The 23,548-nt window shown below is 40.1% G+C and overlaps 1 protein-coding gene across 2 annotated transcripts in view; it reads left to right on the top strand.

Moving 5' to 3' along the window:
- The window catches only part of KCTD16 (potassium channel tetramerization domain containing 16), a 267,958-nt gene extending 245,186 nt beyond the window's left edge, over nt 1–22,772 (top strand). For both annotated transcript variants that reach the window (XM_078067351.1, XM_078067350.1), the window contains exon 3: nt 10,676–22,772. In XM_078067351.1, coding sequence (XP_077923477.1) covers nt 10,676–11,130 — 455 coding nt within the window. In that variant the 3' untranslated portion in view covers nt 11,131–22,772. The remainder of the gene's footprint in view (nt 1–10,675) is intronic.
- The last annotated feature ends 776 nt before the right edge of the window (nt 22,773–23,548 follow it).

Raw genomic sequence — 23,548 nt, 5'->3', positions numbered from 1 at the left:
AATCTTTTAAAAAACCAGGAAAATCAAATATAAAGGTGTGACAGTGAACTCTCTTCACTGTTTTACCCTCTTTCAGGAATTCTTACTGCCCTTAGAGTCACTGCAGGTCACATATGGCAATTCTTGCCCCAGACCTTTGGGGAGGAAAACTTATCTACTAATGTATTTGTTCTTCAGTGATGTTTTCCTAAATATTATCAATCTCTGCAAATGGGATCAATGCTTTGGTAAACAATCCATAATGAGACTAGAAAGTAGAGATCTGGGTTAAGTAATAGGAAGATGAAAAAAGCAGAAGAAATAAGAAATTACCTGTCAAGTTACCATTATTGAAATTACGTTTTAAATATTTCACAACTGTAACGGCTATCAACATTGCCAATTTGGGTATCAAAGTAATCAGTTATCTTTAAAAAAAAACATTATTCGATGGGCATTGAATATATGCTAGGCACTGTAGGCATGCTCTGGACAAATAGCATTTAATTCTCATCCTCCTACCAGGGAAGTATTGTTGTTTCTAACATTTTTAGATGAGGAAACTGCAAGTCACCAGCAGAGTTGTGCCCCATTCCGGTGTCTTTGATTTTAAAGCCCAAGTTCTGAACCACAGGGTTTTAATTATTGCCTGACTTGTTATGGAAATTCCAAGCCTGCATCTCTACTTGTCTCTTAAAGACTTGAGGTTAGTTGTTTACCAGCTATGTCCCTCAGCTTAAAATGTGAGTAACAGTAGAGCCTACTCCATAGGGGTGTTTTAAATCTCAAATGAGATTCTGCAAGGAAGGCACAGAACAACACTTGGAATGCAGTAAACACTCAATTTAACTTCGTTTCTTATCATTACATGATTATTAATAGAGGCTGCGGCCGTGTGGTTAAAGTCTTTGGGTAGAGCTGCCCTTGTCCCATTTTGAAATCCTAATGAAAAGAACAGTATAGTCATGAGCCAGTGACCAATTAACAGAGATAACATGTTCAGACAGAGCTGCTAAATTGTTTAAATCTTCTTATTCTGTTATCTGAAGATAGCCTGATGAAGATGAAGTGTTTTTTCCATTTTATGAAAGGTGATAAGGCAACTCCATTTTCTTCATTTTCCTTTCATTTGGCTTCTTTTGGAACTTACTGTGAATGGAAGGGCTGTTTTTACCCAACAAGCTCCTTGCAGAGAGGCAGTGTTTCACGGGAGCTTCCGAGTATAGCAATGGAACAAGTCTTGGAGTCCAGATCTCCCAAAAATCAAATCCTACTTTCACCTTTTACTAGCTTTGTGATTCATGGGCAAATTAGTCAAATTTTGTGAAATTCAATTTCCTTATCATAACGTAGGAATACTGTTTACCTTAGAATGGAGGTTCTCAACTGGAGGTGATTTTGCTGCCCTGCCCAGAGGACATTTGGCAATACCCAGAGAGGTTTTTAGTTGTCTTGACTGAGGAAGGGAGTAGAGGTTAGTGATAGAGGCCAGGGATGGCCTGCGGATACACATCCTACAATGCACAGGACAGCCCCCAGGGCAAAAGAATTATTCAGCCCAAATGTCAATAATGGGAAGCCCTGCCTTAGAGTGTTGTTAGAATAACATGTTTGTAAAGCACTTAGTATTGCACATGACATGTGGTACATTCTCATTTTTCATTAATGCCATTTGTGAATTTCTAGGCTACCTCTGTCAAGTCCAAGCACTGTGATAAACTAATTCACACTGAGGTGTCAGACTAGTTCTTATGCTGTGGGTACATGCACTTTAAAATAAGGCCTCTGAGGTGTTGACTCTGAGTAAATCTCTCAGATGGAATGTGAGTCTTCCTGAAAGCTAGGGAAGTGTGGTGCTCCTGAGCCTCCTATTCAGGAGGTAGGAATTAGGTGGGGTAATTCTTTACCTCTCTTCACTGGTTGTGCTGATTCAGTGAGATGGTGCAGGCCAAGCGTCAGGCCCTGAGTGTGGCTTAGAGTTAGGTGCAAACATAGGTCAGCGTTATCATCAGGTAGAGGTACCACTCCTGCTCCCTCCTTCTTTGTCTCTGTCTCTCTGTCTCTCTCTCTCTCACCATTTCTCTCTCTCTTTACCATTTCTCTGTCTCTCACCGTTAGGCATGTGATCATATGGCAGGAATCTGCCTTCTCCAGACTCTTCTGTCTTGTGCTTATCTTAACTATACTCAACAATGGACTCTTCCTGTGAGTTTCCCTGCCCCAGATGAAAGAGTGTCCAGCTATGAAACCTCTCCAGTTGGGGGTGATTTTTGCCCATAGAGCTCCCCACTTTGCTTGCTGTGTCTCTGGCAAGGTCCCAGATAGGGCTTCAGGCTTGGAGTTAGGCTCTGACACTTACTGTTAGGCTCCTTTCGTTCTCCTCATTATAAAAAAAGGGTGCTTAGAGGCCTCTGGGGTCCTTTCTGGGTCTCATGCCCTGAGGTTCTGCATGGGCCTGCCCTCAGTGAGCTCTGCACCATCATCCAGGTGGTCCTTCTCATGGCTGGCTGTGCTTCTCATCGTCCAAAGTTTTCTGGTCAACCTAACTCCCTTTAAAGTAGTTTATGACTTATAAATGTTTTTAAGACACTTTCATGTTATCTGTGATTCTCATAAATTCACAGAGTTTTCTAGCCTGTAAACAACTTCTCTGGGTTAATTTGGCCTTTTTTTTTTTTTTTATTCTACCAGGAGGATCAGTAGAAGTTTAGGTTTGCATTTGCCAATAAACCATAGGTTGTTGTGTTTTGATTTTTCCCCTTTTGAGGAGATACCGTATATTGGTTGGTTGTTTAAAATTCATTAAGCAGTATTAGTAACTGTTGTATCTTAATTAACTGACAAAGGGCTTTTTTCCTGTACGAATTGAGTGCATACTTCAACTACTGCTGACTGGTACCAGGGCAGCTGTGGTAGCGCTGACGTGTGGTGGAGGGAGGTGGCGTGTCCACACATCAGGAAGAGTACCCGTGACACTTCCTCCTTTGTTTCACCGCTTTCAGGTCTTTCAGTCGGCTTGGGCAACAGAACTAAGATTTCTTATATAAGTATAATGGTAACAGTCCTACGGATTTTCAAGTTGTTCAGTTAGCTGATTACTTCTACAAGTGACTGAAGTGCTGGAATCACTTTCATGTCTTTAAGTCAACACTTTCACCCTTTGGGCCTATTAGAATTTTTAATATCTCTGGTAGAAAACTCTCATGGTATTGAATATTGTCCCCCCAAAAGAGCAGAGGCTTTGTATTAAAAGATCTGAATTGGAATTCTCAGTTTGTCACTTGTCCACTCTGTAACTGGATTGGGTAATTAACCACTTTGACCTACAATCTCCTCTTCCATAAAAAGGAAAGAAAAACATCCACCTCATATAATATTGTGAAGATTATATATAGTGCTGAGCACAATAATCAGCACAAAGGGGGCCCCCATAAATTACATCTGTTATTATTATGCTAAGTTTCTGGTTTGGGAGGTACAGCTGTTACCTACTGCCAGAATGACTGTGCACAGCAGGCGGTGGGAGAGCCTGCGTATGTCTCCTGAGAGTGTTTGTCAACTGTTGGAACTAGTATGGAGAAGGGGCACCATTCCCTAAAAGAAACTAGTTACTTATAAAATAGTTTAGCCATGGAAGAGTACTTGCCCCTAAGAACTGGCCAACAGTAGTGCTAGAGTTACACAAGTGCTCAGAGGATGACAAAGGTGTCATCCTCTGACAACACAGACATTCAGTGTTTATATGAATGTGATGTGTGTTCAAGACTCTTACCATATTTAAGACAAAACTAACTCACACTAGATTAAGCAAAGAGAATTTCTGGCTTATGAAATTATAAGCCTAGGAATGGGGCCAACTTGAGACAGCACAGACACAGCAAGTAGGGTTCTATCTCTTGACTATGCTGTTTTGCCTGCCTTGCTTGGCTTCTTTGTGCATGAATGTCCTCTTGCCAACCTGTAGGGAAGATGGCCAGTGAACTCACATCCGCCTAGCTTGGCAACATCCCATATCATAGAATATATATTACCCATAAGCTCCAGTGGGACAGTTTCAGTGAAGATTCTGATTCACACAACTTGGGTCCCATGGTTGGGACATGGGAAGTTCAGATATGGGTCAGATGTCCTCCCCTTGTGGCTAGGCATGGCAGCTTGGATGATGGTCCCTTCAGGACCACATGGAGTTAGGAAGAGGTAGTCCCAAAAGGGAGAAAAAGGTGTTCTACTGGAAAAGGGGACAAACCACCCCTATAATAATGACATATACATTTCATTCTAAGAGACAAAAGACCCTTAGATGTTGATTGAGAGGAGTTATAGGGGGAGTTGCCCTATGAGGAGTTATAGGGGGAGTTGTTGAGCTAGGAGGATATGACTGAGCATCACCAAATTGGAAAACAATATGAATACAGAGACCATGATCGAATGGTTCAGAAAGTTAATTTTTACTGAAGTTGTGTAATGCCTTTAAGGATTTTTCTGTATCAATAAATAATTGAATGATGATCAATTAAAAAATTATATATGTGTGTATACACACAAGCGCATACTTACATTGATTCAATTCTGGATATGCCTGGGGATCCTGCTGTTACCTCTGCTGGTCAGAACATTGTTGTCACTTGCCTAGTGGTATGCTTAAATATTTTCCATTTTAACTACCTTTGCATGTCAGATTTTTCATTCCTTTGTGTGTGTGTGGAAGGTTTACTGTCTCTTTCACACACCCTAAACCAAAATTTATTTTCTGTACCATCATCCATTTCCTCTTCCATTCATTTGTCATGCATCTACTATGATGTGCCCTGAAACCCTGGTCTGTATGTGGCCTGGAGTGTGCCAGAAGGGAACAAACACGGGCCTTATAGTCAGGTGTGGGGAAACAGACATTGAACAGATAAACGTAGAAACACCTCCATAATTACACACGGTGGTGGTGCAGAAGAGGTGGGCCGGAGGTTGGGATTGGCTTCAGTTGGGGTGGGGGATAGAGGTGATGCTGCTCTGAGAAAGTGATGTCTAAGCTGAGCATTGGAGGATAAAAAAGAACTAAACAGGTGAAAATCAGAAACAGAAGTGTTTGCGGCAGAGGGAAAGCAAATACAAAACCAAGGTATAAGAAAAGGCAACAGGGCAGGAACTGAACTCAGTGATAGCTTTCTGTTGTTTCCACTTCCCGACTCCTGTGTTTGAGCACATGTTCTAGCAGGTCAAGAACTGTCTTTCTTTTCTTTCCCATCCCTGGCAGTGTCAGCATGCTCTTATTAAGCTGTTGTCATCTCAGCCCCACACCCACCTCTTGATTCTGCCTTGTGATGCTGGGACTGGGATTCAGCTAGCCACACTTTGCACTTGCCCAGCGAGCTTCCCCTTGGGTTCTGTGTTGTCTTAGGGGTTGCGAGAGGAAGGCTGTAGGACGGGAGCAGAAGAGGGATTCCTTGTCAGCTCGCCGCTCGTCAGCATCATCAGCTTTTATTTGTTTATTTTATTAGCAGAAGCATTGGTCCCAGTTTCCGATCTTGCTTTGTTCTGTACCATGCAGAGTCAGGCCCTTCGGAGATACCAGGACCAGCAGGCAACATGCCCTTCTCGGATGCCTGGGTGCCACCTCCACAGGGTGGCTCTTGCAAGCTTCCAGGTTCTGATAACCCCGTCTTCGATTTGTCTCCCCAGCCCTAGATGTGGTAGCTGCCTCCTACAGTCACTATAGTTGTCACTTCAGTGTTCTCTTTTTGCATCTCTTTCACCCCTCCAGTACCTGTTTTACCAATTCCTTATATTAAATTCTCCCTATGAAGATTACAGGTGTAATGTCTGTTTTCTTGACTAGCCCTGACTGATGCATGAATGATTTAACTGTCTGCTCTTACCCAAATTTGCGTCCTCTTAATGAGGAGTCCCAGCTGGGCCCATCCAAGGCCAAATGTCCATGAGTGGAAAAGGAAGCAAGAAAGGATGATTATCAAGCTGGAAAATGTATTTTCTCAGAAGCTTGCACAGCCTGCCTATTCCCAATCTCTACTATGAAATATCTTCTCCAAGGTTAGCAGAATTATAAAAACATCAATTTGGCCATTATTGACTTTTCAACTGGGATACCAAGAAAGTCTTTCAGCAGCCTCAATAAATTAGATCTGGCCACCTAGCTCCCAGACTGGCAGGCTCCTACATCATTGACAGAGAAGATAGGGGAAAGCAGTTTTCCCAGCTGTTGCTGTAAATGATGTGCATTGTGTTCACAACCATTAGCAGGTGGAGAATTTGAAGTGTGGGTAGATTGCAGAGCTGCCTCTTTTAAAAATGCATAAGCACTTTGTGAGTTTGCTAAGTCATGTTTCACTCAGCTCGGTTTGAATTTTTCATAGGGGAGAAGTATTCTGTAGTCTTTCCTCTTTTATTCCTTCTTATCAGTAAGGACTTCTGCAGTTGGGGCTATAGCGAAAGGGGCCACGTACAATCATACAGCTTGCCTGATTGGTCCTCAATTTTACAAAGTTGTAAAATGTTGGAAGATTTGAGCTTTAAGGACTTAGGGCGATTGAGGGTCCTGCTCCTCCCCTCTTTAATCCAAAATACAGATTACTCCTGGCTCTGGGTTTAAATTATTTTACGTGTCTTCAAGCAAATTCTTATTTCAGAAGGCTCATCCATTTGTGAAATTGTAAGCACTGTACAGTAAAGGAAACTTCTTTCCAAAACTATCCCCTGATCACATACTATGTGGCAGACACTGCACTTGCTTGTGGTTACTCTCCACTCCCACAGAAAATCCAGATGTTACTAAATGTCATTATACATTTTCTTGATGAGTCCAGTGTCAGCATCAGTGTTCTTCCTCACATGATGTTCCAGCCAGACCTGACAACTGGTTGTAGAGCATATTGGGGGAAACATACCGAATCCTATCCAACAAGCTCCTCCTTTGTGTTGTTCATGTAGGTTAGTGCCTGGCTTTTAGCAGAGCAAATAGGTATGAATGAATGGAACACTTACTGGGTGCTTCAAACCATGAAACACCTTTACCTTAATTGTCTCGTTTCATTTTTCTAAAACCTCCGTGAGGGAGATACTATTATTAGCATTATTTTTTAGATGAGAAAATTAAGGCTCAGAGAGGTGAAGTAATTTATCCAAACTGATAAATTGTGGGGCCGGATTCTGGAGTCCACAATCTGTGCTGCTACATTATGATCTTGATACAATTCAACACCTGTGTTTGGCTCATTGGTTCATTCAGCAGTTATCAAACCTGTGTTATGTGCCAGGCACCAAAAATAATATAATATCCAACAAATTAAGCAATGGTTTATTTAAAAATAAAGTAGAGCTATTGTGCTTTTTGACCACTAGCCTGTTAATAAACCCCTCAAAAGACAGTAGATTTTTTTGCCTTTTTAATATCAATAAATCAGACTTTTCTTGGGATGAAATGGTTTTCTTCCTATATCTGGCTAATCAGTTGTAACCTATCTTCTCTTCAAATGGAGAGAATTATTCCAGCCTGTATTGAAACCTCAGCCGATTGGGAGCAAAAGCATATTATAATTTGAAGTACCAAGGTATTTATGAGATCATAATTTGCTATAATTGGGGGGATTCTAGAATACCTTGAGTTACAGAATTGACCCTTCACAGCTCCTTCCACATGTGCCAGGACTGGTGAGCACATGTCAGTGGGGCTGCAAGGGCAAACGGGTCCACTGTCCACACACGTTACGTATCAGCTGTGGTTTAAAACCTCAGCTCTGGTTAAGTTCTTGGGAAGGGGGTAATGAGACAGATAGTGTTTCCCAAAAAGAAACAGAGTGGTTACCTTCTCACATTTGACTGTTTTTAAATTTCACGATGACTCTTCACACAGGACCTCCAGCTGCATTCATACCATCTTTTCCTTGATTTCAAACTAGTATATGGACTTCAGAAGCCTTCTTTTGAATTGTCTTGCTGAAAATGTTAAAACATTCAAATGTTCTCATAAAATATTGAAACGTGGTAGTATAACAGGCTCCACTAAAATTAAGTTGTTCAATTTCCCTTTAATAGTGATAGCTCCTAGAGTAAGTAGAAAGTAATATTTCTATTTGCCTGGAAGCTGGAGGATCCCAGCTGACATTTAAATCCATGATCATCCTAGCAGTTCAGGGAAGATAGCTATACCCGCTCTGGGTTCTTGGCTTGGACATGCGGTGGAGGGCCGTGTGCAGTTTTCCACATAAACATGTAGGGCTCCCTCCCATGATGGTGTTTGTGTTGTTAAATTGCCTTTTAGAAAAACCTTACATTTCCCTCCAAGTCCACTGCATGAAATGACTTTACTGTGGGGAAGGTAACTCTTGGGAAGAAAAACACAGACTTGCATTTCTACTGGTTCAGCAGGGTTTGTAGCCAAAATAGTTCATCATCTTGTTTTAAGATAATGGGCAGGCATATCTCAGCACATGTTTCTTCTTCTCCTTTGTGTCTGTCTCCTCTTCCCTCTCCTTTTTTTTTTTAAGGCTTAGGTCAGTTTCTGAACTTTTCTCATAAAGGATCAAACTAGATCAGGTCTGGGTTGCTGTGATTACCTTGTTTTGACCCAACACGTCGGAGCCATTTCTCCATCGAGTCCTATTAGTCTAGGGATGGCTGGGTTTGGGGAGGTAGAGGCAGATTCTGCCTTCGGAAGGAGAAAAATGATACCCTCAGAATCTGGGCTGGCAGACAAAACATTTCCTATTGCTGATATTTTCAGTCAGCAGCTGGTACACGTTGAGCAGTTTCCCTGTTGCGTGGAAGATATTTATTGGTAATAGCCTGAGATAAGTAGGACATTATTGCTCTGGTGATTCCTTCTGGCTAATTGGATTGTTGCATTTCATTTAATGGGTATATAAATACAATGATTACTCAGTCACATTTTAAAAAGTGGTTTGAAAGAGTGGGTATACTTTAGAGATAATTTTGGAGTTGCAATTTACAAGGGACTTTTTTTTACTCCCTCTGGAAAATATATAAGTTTCCATAAATATTTAAATCATTTAGGTATGTAGATGACAGGCCTTTTACAAGAAGACAGGACATACCTTTCCTATTAGTTTCCATTCTAGGTTTCCTCTACTTTGACCATATTAGAGGTGGCAGTAAAGTGGGATCTTATTATAATGTGATTCATTATTTATGAGAGTAAGATATAGCACAAATCAAAACTGGGTCTCCTTTTAAACATATAAAGATACTACATTATCCTTGTCCTCAATATTAGCATCATAAAGGGGATTCATTTCCTTTATTTTTTATGGCTTAAGTGCAATGAACTATATGAAAGAGCCTAGGATATAATGTATGATGAGTAAATAGTATCAAGTTCATGACCTAAGAAGACTGAATGTTCAGAGGATAGAAGGCTGGGAGAAGTGACTTATGTTTAGGAACTTGCTTTGTGCCATAATTGTGGATTTTCTAGTTCAGGGAGCCACCAACTGTGTATCTGAAAAATGGGTCTGTCTCCCAATAGCTGAATGCAGTGCTGTGAATCAAAACTGAGGGGAATAGGGAGAGAGGAGCTCACACTGGCTTAAATATAATATAGTGGATCAGGTAACTTAAAAGTCCACTGACAGTACCAGCTTCAGGTGTGGCTGAATCCAGGTACTTAAAAGTTACTAGGAGGATAGAGCCTTTTATTGAGTTTCTACACTGAACTCCGAGCTACTTGCTGGAATTACAACAATGGGCACTTTTACTGTGCCCACTTCAGGGAGTTTGTGGTGAGTAGCTGAGATGAATAATGTAAAAAAGAATGAGAACAAAATGTGATTTGTGCAATATTAGAGACACTTACAAAACAAAACCATAATTCAGAGGGGAAAATGATAAATATTTCTGAGGAGAGGTAAACAGACACTTCAGAGAGAAGTTAAACCTTGAACATTGTTTTTAAAGAAAAGCAGGAATTTTACAGTCAGACATGTTGAAAAAAACAAATGGTTAATTGCTTTGGTTGTGGTATTTGGGAAATCTGGATTCAAATCCCAGCTCTGCCACTTACGAAATGTGCAAACTAGGGCAAGTTTCTTAAATTCGCAGGGTCTTAGTTTCCTTGTATGGAATCTAGGAGTGGAGCTACTCATAGAATTACCATGAGGCTCCCATGAGATGATGGGTACACAGAGCTTACGTGGGGGCTGGCACAGAGTAAGCCCTCCCCGACTCTTGTAGACTGCCGTTGTTGTACCGGACTGCAATAACGTGGAGCTTTGGATCCGGGTTTAACACCAGCCACGGTAAAATCAAGTAGCATTTATTGAGAGTTTACTGTGCGCTACGTACTGCATTAAGAATTTCACTTGATTTATCTAAACCCTCCCTACAACTCTAGGGAGCAGGCAAGTGATTATCCTCATCTCCCAGGGGAGGAAACGGAAACTTTGAGGATGTAAGGGGACTGCCAAGGTGACAAGGTTGGTGAATGGTGTAGCTAAGTAGCTGACTGCAACGCCCGTGGACTGAAGCACAGCATGCGGTCATGAACTTCCTCCCTTCAGTGCACTTGACTTTTAGGCACTCATATTGCAGCCCATCCTGTGTGCCACTCCACTTCTTGTAAAGACCTGGTTGTGGACACTGCGTGTGTGCGTGCGTGTTCAGGTGCTGTGCTGCTCCTCCGGGCTGAGCTGCCTGGCATTAACCTCTTGGGTGCTGTGCTTGCTTGCAGGTGAGCCTTCGAGGTGGTCACCCTCCCACTGCGACTGCTGCTGCAAGAACGCCACAGGTGACAAAGACGGGGAGAGCGGCACGTCTTGCAACGACCTCTCCACGTCCAGCTGCGACAGCCAGTCTGAGGCCAGCTCTCCCCAGGAGACGGTCATCTGTGGGCCTGTGACACGCCAGACCAACATCCAGACTCTGGACCGTCCCATCAAGAAGGGCCCCGTGCAGCTGGTCCAACAGTCCGAGATGCGGCGGAAAAGCGATCTGCTCCGGACTCTGACTTCGGGCTCCAGGGAGTCGAACATGAGCAGCAAAAAAAAAGCTGTTAAGGAAAAGCTCTCAATTGAGGAAGAGCTGGAGAAATGCATCCAGGATTTCCTAAAGATCAAAATCCCAGACCGGTTCCCGGAGAGAAAACATCCTTGGCAATCTGAACTTTTACGGAAGTATCATCTATAGGGGAGGGCCGGGGGTGGGAGAAGAAATGAGTCATGTTGCCATTTGGAAATAAAGCTCCTAACGAAATTCATATTTGAAAAGGAAAGTAACAACTAACAATACATTTGTTAGAACACAGTAGCCCATTGATATACTACTGCCTATTTACCTAGTTCACCTTAACATTTAAATCCACAGGGTAGATTTCTTTCCAGATGTGGAATGATAGGAAAATCTCTTTTTGGTTCCTTGTTTGTTAACTGGATACCACATGCTGAGTATCTTATGTATAATGAGAACCGGCTACGGAAGAGTAGCTGAGAGGCTTTGGGAGTCCTTTATCCCAAACTGGGTTTTTCTCTCATCTTCTACCTCCCTCCTCTGAATGAGAATGTGGTAGAAAGAGATCTGGCCCAATGGCATATGTCTGGGTTTTTTTAATTTTCCTTTTCCCTTTTGTTCATGGGGTAAGGGGGGAAAAGGCAGATTTATATGACTTTTCACTCAAATCTATTATGTGCCAGTTTATATTGATGCCGTATGCATGAGTATATGTGCGACAGAAGCACAACGATGGCTGTACATACACCCAGTGCACGTGTCCCCTGGGCCTGGGCATCCTAAAGGGAACACCCCTGCTCCCAGCAGCACTCTCGTCGACTAATGGAGGCACAGATGAGCCTCTGCTCCTTTCTTAAAACCCTTCTGGGAAGATTTCCCAGCCTCTCTTGGCAACACTTTCCAACATTGAGTAACCCTGGTCAACAACAAATTGTCTTCCTTATTTTGAAATTAACACCCTCAGGCTCCATTTTACAGTTTTGCTCTTTCTCTGCACTAGGAGAGGGTGAGAAGCGCTCACTAAAACATTCTTTGTATTAAAGAAACAAACATTCGTATCCACAAAAATTATGACTCAGTGACCCCACACTCAGCCTTCTCTACCCTGAGCTGAGTTACCTTCCTTCTCTCAATGTTTTCAGAGTACTTACTGCCCATGTTTTAATGGTGTAGCCTTTTCATGTGACCCACATTCAGTTCTCGGTGTTCCTGTGTACTTGAATAAGGGTCCGGCCTTTTGTTTGTTTCTTTAAGAGGGAATTGTGTTCCACACACCGCCTAATAATTTCTCATAACTTTTTAAAACTACAGTGCTACATTGTTACTCTCTTGTAGCCAGTTTTGTCTGTGGGATTCTGGGATTCGGCTGTGCCTGTTCTATGATTTGGCTGTCATTTCCCTGATGTCTCTGACCAGCCCAACTAGATAACTAAAGCTTCAGAATTAAGGTTTTGGCTTCTAAACTATCTTTCTTGAATACATCTTTGACCTGTATAGACACAGTCAAAAAGAAACTGCTAATAGTCATCTATCCGTATGACTCTGTATTCTATTAATGTACCAATAGCTCTTTCATAGGCTTGTGGTAAATGAAGATTAAAAGACCAGTTTTTAATTTCAGCATTCCTCATGCATTTCAGTGGGAACTTAAAAAATAATTTGTCAATCATTATTTGTGTGCCAAGGACTCCTAATTTTTTTTTATTGTGTGTGTGTGTGTGTATGTATACATGTATCACAGGTAATAAAGGCAACTGGATGATGTCTGTAGAAGGGAAAATAATGGCCAATTGCTTCCTCTTGAAATATTTTGTTGATGCACATTTATTATGTAGGAGGTTCTCTCTTGATTCCTGTTATTAGTGACCATTAGTACGTGGGTATCTTCCTGAATTTTTGTAATCTCGCCCTCACATCTGGGCAACAGACTAAGCCAATGTTTTCTTATCCTGAGGCTCAAACAGAAGTCCTTTATCGACTTGAGTGAAAAAGAAAGTTCATTTGGGGAGTTGAGTTATCAAGAGAATTATCATTTATGAATTTAAGTGGTGTTCTTGTACGGATTAATATATTAGCAGGCATTTGTTCTTAACTACAGCATAGTTTTGTAAAGCCCTACCAATATGCCTTCTTTCCTTTCAATGTTTCTTAATACAACATCATCCTATTAATAGAGGATCCTGCAAAGAATCACAGAATTTAATGGGTCAAGAAGAAGCTGAAGATAGATAAAATATCTTCAAACTCACTTAGGTCAGATGATGCCTGTGGCCCTATTGGAGTCTGGCATCTACATAAAATGGCCAAGTTCCAATTTCCTTAAATTTCAGACCTAACTCTAATGGTGTTAAGATAGAAATACACTAGTAAGAACTAAAGAAGGAGGAAGATGTCAGTCAACCCACTACTTCCACTGCCTGCTTTAAACAGGAAACCGAACACTGCAAAGACAATGTTCATGGCATACTTTTTCTGTCCCTTGACCTGTCATGAATTTTTTTCTGCTTAGGTATTCCTTATACCCCTAGTGAACAAAGCTAGTGGTAGGAAGTCTGATTGAAACAATAATAACATTTTTAATCTGGACCATCTCTAGATGGACACCCACCCAAATATTCCAAATACCTAAGAAAGGTAAGCAAGGTGTTTATTTGTGTGGGTGTTGGTATAGAGATGAATATAGACCTAGTCAGTAAAAAGCTCCCAGGAGGCACCAAGTCAGTGGAAACCTTCAGTCCTAGTTTGAGTGAAGTTATCAAGTGAAGTGTAGGTGGCTTGCCACATTGGAAATGATTTCTGGGTAAGTGAGTTAGAGGATTAAATGCTCTCTTGATCCCGATTCATGCCTGTTTCCCTGAGCTTAAAAGTTTTAAGAACTTTTAGTTCATTTCCGGAAAGAACAATATATGTGGTTCGCTTCTTGAATATCGGTTATGATGAGGGTCGTAATTTGCTGATACGAAGAAACTAATAGCATCAGATGGATCAAATGAATGAGAAATCATGTGTAGAACCTTAACTCAGGTTGCCTCCTGGGAAATCCTGCAATGCTAAAATCCAGTGACATTGGGGAGGTCACTCTCCACAGGTATGTGGATCTCCTGGAGTCAGGAATATATTTATCAAGTCCTCCGACACACTATCAAAAACAGACTGTTCAGCAGGAAAAGGGGAAGACAGGAAAGTAAAACTGTGAGATCACTGTGTTGGTGTGCTCTCCCTTCCCCAGTAAGAAAAAACTGCACTGAGTTTGTGGTCATAAAACAACCAAGTGAAGTGGCCTCCACAATATGCAGTGGTGTTACCCTTTGTGATTGTAGGCAGTTGTCTTACTGGAAATGCATGCATGGCAAATTAAAATAAAAGGGGAACAATGCACAAATCATGTCTTCCCTTCTCTCTTTACTCCCCCATAGCTACGTCTACTCCCACCTGATTCACTTTAGGGATACACATTTAGTAAAAGAAAACAAATGGAATTTTTCACTTTTCAGGTGCCCCTGTTTGATTCAGAGGCAGCTTCATTCCTAGGTGCAGATGCGTGCTCTTCATGGTGGGTCCTCTTCGTTGTCAACTCCTTGTGGTTCTGGGTTACTTTCGCTTCTCTGGCCTATAGATTCCCCTCTGATTGTCCTTTGTCTCTGCCAAGCAAAACATGCTCCAGTGATAAAAGGAAAAGGCATATATGGTGGTTTGCACAATTACTTGACACCAACTCCCATAATGGGAGCCAAACTTTGATGCTCAGACATTTTCCTTTGTTACAGTTTTAAACTTCCAACTTTGTATTTACCATAATGATTTAACCCAGAGCACTTGAGTGCTGGTACTTTCTGCCAGTAGATATCATGTTGTGGAATCTAACTAACCTTGGTCTTCCTAGATGATCTTTGCTGGAATTAATGAGTCTTTCTGTGGACTTTTAGGAAGAATTCTTTGTCACCTCCACTTGACATAGCAATTTTCATAGGAAAAATGAAAGTTATTTTTTTTCCCCTGGTGACTCTGTGGCAGATAAATGTTTTTGCCAATTTGCATGCTGGGTTATAGGTTTAGCATGGGCCATTTCTCTCTTTAATGTCTTGGTATCATTGGCATCTTGCAATCTTGATGACCCACTGTTCCGATTTATTTATTTTTGTTTATATTGTCAAAATAACGCACTAGAGAAGGAATCAGAGTGAGTATTCTGTATTCTGAGTTAAAATGGAGTTAGATGTCATTTGTGCAGGAGTGTACAGTGATTAATATCTGCAGAGAAATTAAACCAAATGAAACCTGCTGGAATGGGTTTGATTTATGTTGCCTTCATCTCTCTGCTTTTAGATTAAATGGTTACTGCTCTCCACCCCTGCTGAAAGAAAAGAGTCTTAAACTTTAATAATCACCACGTTGTGATGCAACCACAGAGCTTATATGTTTGAAATGTCTGTATTTCTCATCTTGCAACGTAACATTAGAAGGGAGATTCTTTTTGTAGTGACCTCCATTGCAAACTTTTTAGCAGTGTTTTTCAATACTCAGCATTCACAAAAATCATTTGTAGCCCTTATAAAAAATGCAGCTCCCTTTACCCTAGCCCCGGAGAGTCATTCAGAAACTTCAAGCAGGGCCAAGGAATCTGCATTTTGGTCCAGCTTCTCTCATGATTTTGATGAGATGGTCTGTGGACCTTCCTTTAAGAAATCCTGCTGTTGAGGAGTTGACTGTGCAAAGGTCCACATTTTCTCACTTCCTTTCCACTACAAAGAAGTCAGAGTTTGCATTATTCACTAAGAGGAAAGGCCCAAAGAAGAGCATCCCAGGACCAGGGCAGAGTAGGTTCCATGATTCCTCTGCCCTTTCATCTGCCTGTCAGCCACCTTTCCATTCTGTGTGTATTTGTACGTTTGGATTTTGTTTTGTTTTTTGCCGAACTGAAAGCCTGCATCGATATAGTTTTATCTCTGGGTACTCTGGGTAGATGGGAGCACATCTCTCAGTGAGATATATCCTTATGATACCCATCAAGGAAGGAAAACAAATGAACTTTCCCAAGGAGAGTTGTTCATTTCCAGGCCCTGTGCAGTGTGAGTCAGAGGAATTTGAGAATGATCCATAACTTAGTGGTTGTGTGTATGGCCCCAAAGGTGGTTCCATTAACTGCATGTACGAACACCACCAAAATGAATATGGAATGATTAGTGAATTTAGCTGTATTTCACCAATAAAATCCTGAGTCATTGAATTGCTAAGTTTGTCCAATCTGACTCATGCAGGATTATGAAACTCTCAGATAGTTGAGGATGCTGAACTCCAACATTAACTAAAAACTGCAAGCAAAACCCATGAGGGAAAATAAATACAAAATAGAGAAAGAAATAGTGAATTCAAAATAGTGGTCATATTTCATATGCAGTGACAAGAAGGAGATGAAGTTCTATACTTTTCCACTCTGACCAGAAAGGAAGGCCATACTCTGATTATTCAGATAGAAACAATTCTGGAGAGTTTCAACAACCCAGTTGGTTCTATCCATGTAACAGAATAACTGGGCGGATATCAAATTCCCACATGATAAGGGAAATAGAGAATGAGTGGCTTAAACATACACTTGTGGTGATCCTCAGTGAATATTTAAGTAAAGACGACTGTCACAGGAAATTGAAGAATGGCTAATGAAACTAATAAACTTGAATTGCTAATTAAGATTATTCGGCCAAGATTCTTAAAAAATATTAAATTTGATTTAGCTCGCTTCCCTCCTCTACTTCCCAAGTGGGATCCCTTTTCTGCCCCAGCTTCCTAACCTTTAAAAAAAATGGTCCTCTTGTTTGTGAACAAACTGTGTTGTTTGTTGGGTAAAGAATTTTTAGTTCCTAGACTGTAATCCTTGCTTTATTTAGTGCATCTCCTTTGAAAAAGCTGAAGGAAAATGTGCCCTGGTCCTGCAACTCTCAAGGGGTTTGTCCTGGGCTGAGGGGTGGTGATTTTCCTGTTAATCAGCCTCCTAAAAGCCAACTGGAGGATTTCGTGTCTCCTTTTTCCAGCAACCTCTTCCATCTTGTCAGTTTATTCTTAGAATTGACCATTAGCTAATTTACATGCATTTGCACAATAAAAATCAGCATCCCTTCAGACTCTCTCTGCTGCTGGTGGTTGGTTCCATCCGTCACAAATGGAAGTAGGATTGATGCACAAGAAAGTAGTGGAGAAAGTTTGCTTTATACTTGCACCTCTGTGTGAGTGGGTGTGAGCGTGTACACACACTTGTGCCATTTTTAGGTCAGTGTCAGGTCAGTGGCTAATGCCCATGGTAATGCTATGTGAATGTGTGGAAAAAGCCTTTGGTTACAAAGTTTCACAGCTTTTAATTCAGCACAACGGTTTGTCTTTACTATGGGTATCAGTGCTTGACAAGGTGGAGTGAAGCCAGTCTCCTGATGTGAAATTCAAGCATTACAGATTTCTGGGTACAAATCAAACCCATTTTTATTCATATAGTCACCAGTGGCAGTGACACTCAAAACAAAAAATTGAAAAGGAAAGGAAAGAAAAAGAATACATGAAAGCTAAAATATACATAGAATTCACACTAGCAGTTTTTCTCAATTGCAGCCAGTGGTCAGTGGTTTATTCTTGTATGTGAGAGACAGAACCAATTTCAGGAAACACTCTTCTCTGATTTGTATGGGTTATGTGTATTTAAGACAGTGGCTCTCATTCAGGAGTGATTTTTGTGCCCTGGGGGACTTTTGGCGATGCCTGGAGACATTTTTGATTGTCATGACTTCAGAGGTGCTAACTGGCATCCAGTGGGTAAAGACCAGAGATGTTGCTAAACATCCCAGAATGCACAGAACAGCCCCTATGACAGTTAGCCAGCCCGAAGTGTCAATAGCGCTGAGGTTGAAAAACCCTGAGTTAAGGGTTGGCTCTAATTTTCCAAAGCATTCTTACCACGTAGAGAAAGGACATCTGGGTCCTTTCCTGGATAGGATGAAATAGCACAATAATAATTAGTAGCACCTTAAATCAGTACAGGGTTTATTTGAGATTTGGTACAGTTGTCCCTTTTACAGATGTGAATGCTGAGATTTAGAGAGAGAAATAGGTCCTATTTCCCAGGGTTTCAGTAGTGATGGGGCAGGTATGTGGCCTGGGTTCCTGTCTTCTATGTCAGTCGCTTTCTGCTTCAGAAAAATGATACTTCGATGAAGTCATCAACCTTCTAACAACTAAATGTGTTGTGTGGAAAGTGCTTTGGGAGCATTTCCAGTTCATGTGACCTGATTAGGGATGTTTTTTAAGGTGAGCAACAGTAGATAACAGGTGCTCTTAGAAATGAAACAGGAAAAAGGGGGGAAAGTGCCGAGAACAGGCCAATGATTTCATCCTCTTGAACTGCTCATTGTGTACTTTGTTTCTTTAGGTTGAAAATCCCCTCACTAAAGATGACACCTAGATCTTGGAAAATATTGTCACTCACACAGGTGGTCCCTATGTCCTTATTTTCAAAGATGTGACAAGTCTAAGCATAAACCCTGACTACTGAGCCGCCTTATTTCATTTGTATGTACTGACTTCATTAGGACATGAAACGTGTGGGTGTCTTAAATATTTGACATTTTTCTTTTAACTTACCATACCAACATCCCAGTGATGGAATCAAGGTCAGAACATTCTATCCTCATTTCATACAAGAGAAACTGCAACTCAGAGACTTTTAGTCCTTCATTCATTTGTTCGTGCATTCATCTGACGGGTATTTGTTGAGTGCCTACCATTTACAGGTCACTGTCGTGAGCATTATAATCTAGGGAATCAAATTTGTGATACAGAACTTGAATTCAGATTACCCAAATCCTAGACTAACATTATTTTTGTATGTAATTCTGATCCACATTCTAGATTTCTAATTTAAATATTAAGTTATAAATAATGTATATTAAGGAATGTGTGCACATAAGAAATATGTGCCAGAAACTCTAATAAGTGATTTACATGCCTTATCTCACTTAATCCTGTAACAACCCAGTGGAGTAGGCCCTGCTACTGTCCTCTTTCTACAGAAGTCAGTGAGACTCAGAAAGGTAAAGGAGCACATAACTTGACAGCGGCAGAGCCAGATTTTTCAGCTGGGTTTATCGGACTCCAAGTCTGATGGCTCAATCACCTCATTATATAATGTCTTATCTCTGTTCTCTGGATTTCACCTGTTTCTGGTTTCTTCTACTCTAACCAAAAGGTAGCCAGGAGAAATCCAGCCTGACACCCTTCCAGAAAGTCACTAGCTATTTTATAAATTTTATAAATTGCGAATTCCATTAGACATGCATTTCCCTAGGAGATAAAGGAAAGACACGTCTGGAGCTTCATGACACAAGCCCTATCGAGGGGCAGTAATGTTAGAGAACAAGTATCTGGTGAATGCCAATACCCTGTGTGTGTCAGTATTCATACCCAACATGGCGGGAGAGATTCCAGGTTAGGACAGTGGCACCTAACGCCTCCTCGCCGTGCTGTTTAGAGGTTACCAAGGCAAGTTTCACGAGAGGTAGAATAGGTGTCTTTGCGTGCATGTGTGTGCACATGCATGTATGTACTATTTTCACCTTTTGGCCTTTTGAACAATATCGGTGTTTGTTCAAGACAGGTCAGAAATCCAAACATGATTGGCTGTCCCCAGCATCCCATCATTACTGTTCTAAGTTGAAAAAAAGAGAGGCAGCTACAGAGAAGAAACTGCACTGAGATATGTGTGTGTGCGTGTATGAAGAACATATACACATATGTGTGTTGTGTGTGTGTGTTTATATATAAATTTCATGTATATATGTATATATGTGTGTACATCTATCTAAATGTGTATATATATATATCTATACATATGTATACACACATAAACAAATCTCATAGTTTGAAACTGGGATTTTGAGCTGGACGGGTTATTATTATTATTATTTATAATGGGTTTTGTAGATAGTTTAATATAGTTCTGTTTTCCAAAATTCTCTCCCACTATGAATGTATATATTTATGGTACAGAAAATATGATTAGAATACCTTGGTTTAACATCTATGGATACAAAACCAAACAAAAGTGCATTTAAGGAAAAGCCAAACTTGTAAAAACTGGCTTTCTTATTTCAACCATTTGTTGGAATTTTGAACTATGTGTTTTCAAACATGATCATTCCAAAAGAAAAGGAAAGAAAAGAAAAGAAAAAAAAACTAAAAGAACAAAAAACAAAACAAAAAATGCACCAAATGAATATGATGATGTTTAAGAAGAAGAGAATAAGAAAATGTAGGTCTGTGAGAGCACAAATTCAGTGGTTATTATGCTAATGGTACTTCACCTACTATTGGTTGGTTTATTCTTTCCTACTGATTTCACTTCATCATTCATGGGGGGTTCCTGTGGCCCTACACAGTTTGTAGGTGGAGCTAATTATCTGTTTAATTATTTTAAAGCTATAGTAAATAATTTATAATATGCACATTGTAAATATATACTAAAGCTTAAGGGCACGTTGTAATAATAACCAAACACTTTCTAGGCTCCTGCAAATAACCTTGTAAGCCTGTTCATACAGACACCAAAACAGCTGCTCAAAGAAGGAACAACATACAGTTAAATGAAAACAATATTGCTTACGTTTTGGCATCCTATAGACATAATGGCCAAATGACTACAATTGGGGTACTCTAAAGAATATGGTAAGGTATATTTTCATTCATAACCATGTGCTTTGCATATTTTGGAGAATGTGAAACTTGTTTTTAGTCAACCTATGCAAACAGAGCTTCCCTGGTGCTGCTTGGGATCAGTTTGTATGCACACAAATCCACACCCTCAGAAGCAGTCTGACTCTGAGCCCAGGGACAGGCTGCTTGTCCAAGCACAGATTCCTTCTCCCAGGGACCTGTCAGGTTTGCTCATACAATCAGAAGCGTTTGCAAAATAATTGAGTATGGTCATTTATTTTTTTTTTTCTCCATAGGCTCCCTGCAGATGTGGTCTTAAAAGCATCTGAAAGAAAATCAATTTTGTAGCAACTAGATGCTTTAATTAGGTTTAAGAACACTTGAAGAAGGATTGGTTTGTTTTTCCCAAAAATTTTGGAGCAGAGGGGGAAGTTTTACTTCATCCTTGGCTTCAAGTTCCCTATCACTTTCTCTCATTTATTTATTTTTAATTCCAAAGGCGAATGTTGAATCAGAAGAATTTTGCTTAAAATATTCTGGTTAGTGTCTAAAAGGACTGACTGATATATTTTTGTAAATCATGAGGGGTGGAGAAATGGGGGTGCCAAAACCCCTGATTATCCTGTTTCTGTTCTAAGGAAATGGATTCATGAACTCCTGGAGTGGTATCCTTCTTAAAACACATAGAAACACAAACCTAGGGGACTTGCATTATGAGAGTCCTATTGAAAGCTGTAATGAGATCTGCTGTAAATGGGTCACCATTTAGATTAGTGATGGAGTCCAGCTTGCTTCCCTTTGAGGAACTTACTCTAGAATCAAGAATCTTTGTGTTGGCTGAAGGAATTGAACTCACGATCTCATTTGAATTCCTGTCCCCCTCATCTTTCAGAACCAGCAGAGCACTGGGTTGAACCTAATGAATAAAATAATTTGTCCAAATTAAATGGACATGTTTAACTATTATCAGCACCACCCTCGACACTTAGACAAATAAAGACCTGTTCATGAGGTTACCTGGAGATCTCCAAACACAGTTTGCCAGGGATTATCAAGCTCCTCTAACATCCATGGCTGATGTTTTGAATGTGATTGTCAACACAGACAGAGGAGTCCGAATTTTGCTGGTACTAACATCAAGTGGTGATCTATTGGGGCCTTGCTCGTGTTACTTTTTCCCGACCTCATTCAAGTGCTTGATGACTTGGGTCAGTTTGTCCCACACTGATGTATACCAAGTGACCCCCACTGAAATTACCTCTTCTCCTTTCCAATGCAGTTCGCTTGTACATAAGTGTAATGTCAAATTGTTTACAGGTTCTTTTTGTGTATAATTGTGATAGCAGATTTAGCTCAAACTTTAAAGGAATCTGTTTACTGAATGGTGTTAAAATGAATGTGCTTATTACAGTATAAACATCATTAATTATGGACTCACACGAATGCATGTCTACATGTTGTCAATTTCCAGCAGCTCGGTTATCCAGCAAAAAGTCTGCGGTCTGTGAATAGCAAATATACATAAACTACTGTGACTCTAATAACTCAGTAACTGTTTTTACCTTGGTATGTAACACTGTAGATTTTAGCCTGCTGTATTACTTTCTTACCTATTTGTTTTGGGGAGAGAGACATAAAAGATAGTACTACTAATTGTCCCAATGGAATTGCACACCATTTTGGCAACCATTGGTCCACCTTAAAGGCAACTGCCTATTGATGGAACAATGGCCCTAGGCAACATATAAATATATACATACATATCTATGTATGCAATATCTACAATGCTAATTACTACCATCTATTTTCACTGCCAATGGAAAACTACTATTTTCTTTGGAATCATTGATGATATAAAAAATTAATTTGCTATTATCTGCTTTCATATTCTGTTTAGTTCATCTAGTATGGTAAATGATACAGGTGCATTATCAGTATTGTAAAATTGTGTGGTGAAGACTACAAAAGTCATTCTGTGGATATATTTTAAAAGGCAGACCAGAAACTATATTTCAGATTCTTGTGTGAATATAATTACAGAAATAGCAACTATTTTTTATGTGTTTCCATAAATGACTCCATTTCATATACATTGTAACTTAGCACCAATCATAATAAATCATTTGGTAACATTTAGTTGTTATATATATATCTATTTTCAGTAGACATAAGAGACTGATGATTCAACATCATTTCATGTTAACTCAAGAATTTTAGATGGAAGGTAATTACCATTGCAATTAGTTTATTTCTGGTTTGTTGTGGCAGCTTGCTGGATTGGGGTACAAGAAAGGAGACAGTGACTTGTTATTTAAAATTCTTAGAATGAGATTTCAATGAGTGGAGGCCTTGCCTCTGCCTCTTCTTAATTGGGTGGCTTCATATTATTTATCAAGCCTCTTTAAACCTCAGTTTCCTTACCTGTATGTAGGGAACAAAAATAATAGATACTTCCTAAGGTTAGTGTGAGAATTAAATCAGATAATCCAAGTAAAGCCTTTAATACAGTCTCGAGTACATTAAATACCTACTTAAATACCTCTAGTACATTAAATACCTACTTCCCATCCATTCTTATTACTATTATCCAAAATGCATATTTTAAAGAGGAGTTTGTCTTCAATACTCCAAATATCTCTATATATTTCTTCTTTTTTCCTCTTCAGCCTTTTATGGCATTGCCTATGGAGCACTATGTTTTTTTAATCAAAAGGGGAAATTATACAGAGGAAAAGAGAGAATTCTCCAACTTGGAGGGGCTTTAGAAAAAATTTTGCCTTTTGCTGTTATGAAGGGTATTCAGCAGAACACTTGTCCCATGATAAATACTGAAAAAAGGAAGGGAATTGGATGATGTACAGTTTGGGGAATATAATTTTCTACACACCCAATTCTGGAATTTTAAAAT

This window comes from Halichoerus grypus, chromosome 2, assembly GCF_964656455.1.
Source record: "Halichoerus grypus chromosome 2, mHalGry1.hap1.1, whole genome shotgun sequence".
Lineage (NCBI taxonomy): Eukaryota > Metazoa > Chordata > Mammalia > Carnivora > Phocidae > Halichoerus > Halichoerus grypus.
Note: the sequence above shows the minus strand (reverse complement) of the source record. Positions and strands in the feature narration are given on the sequence as shown.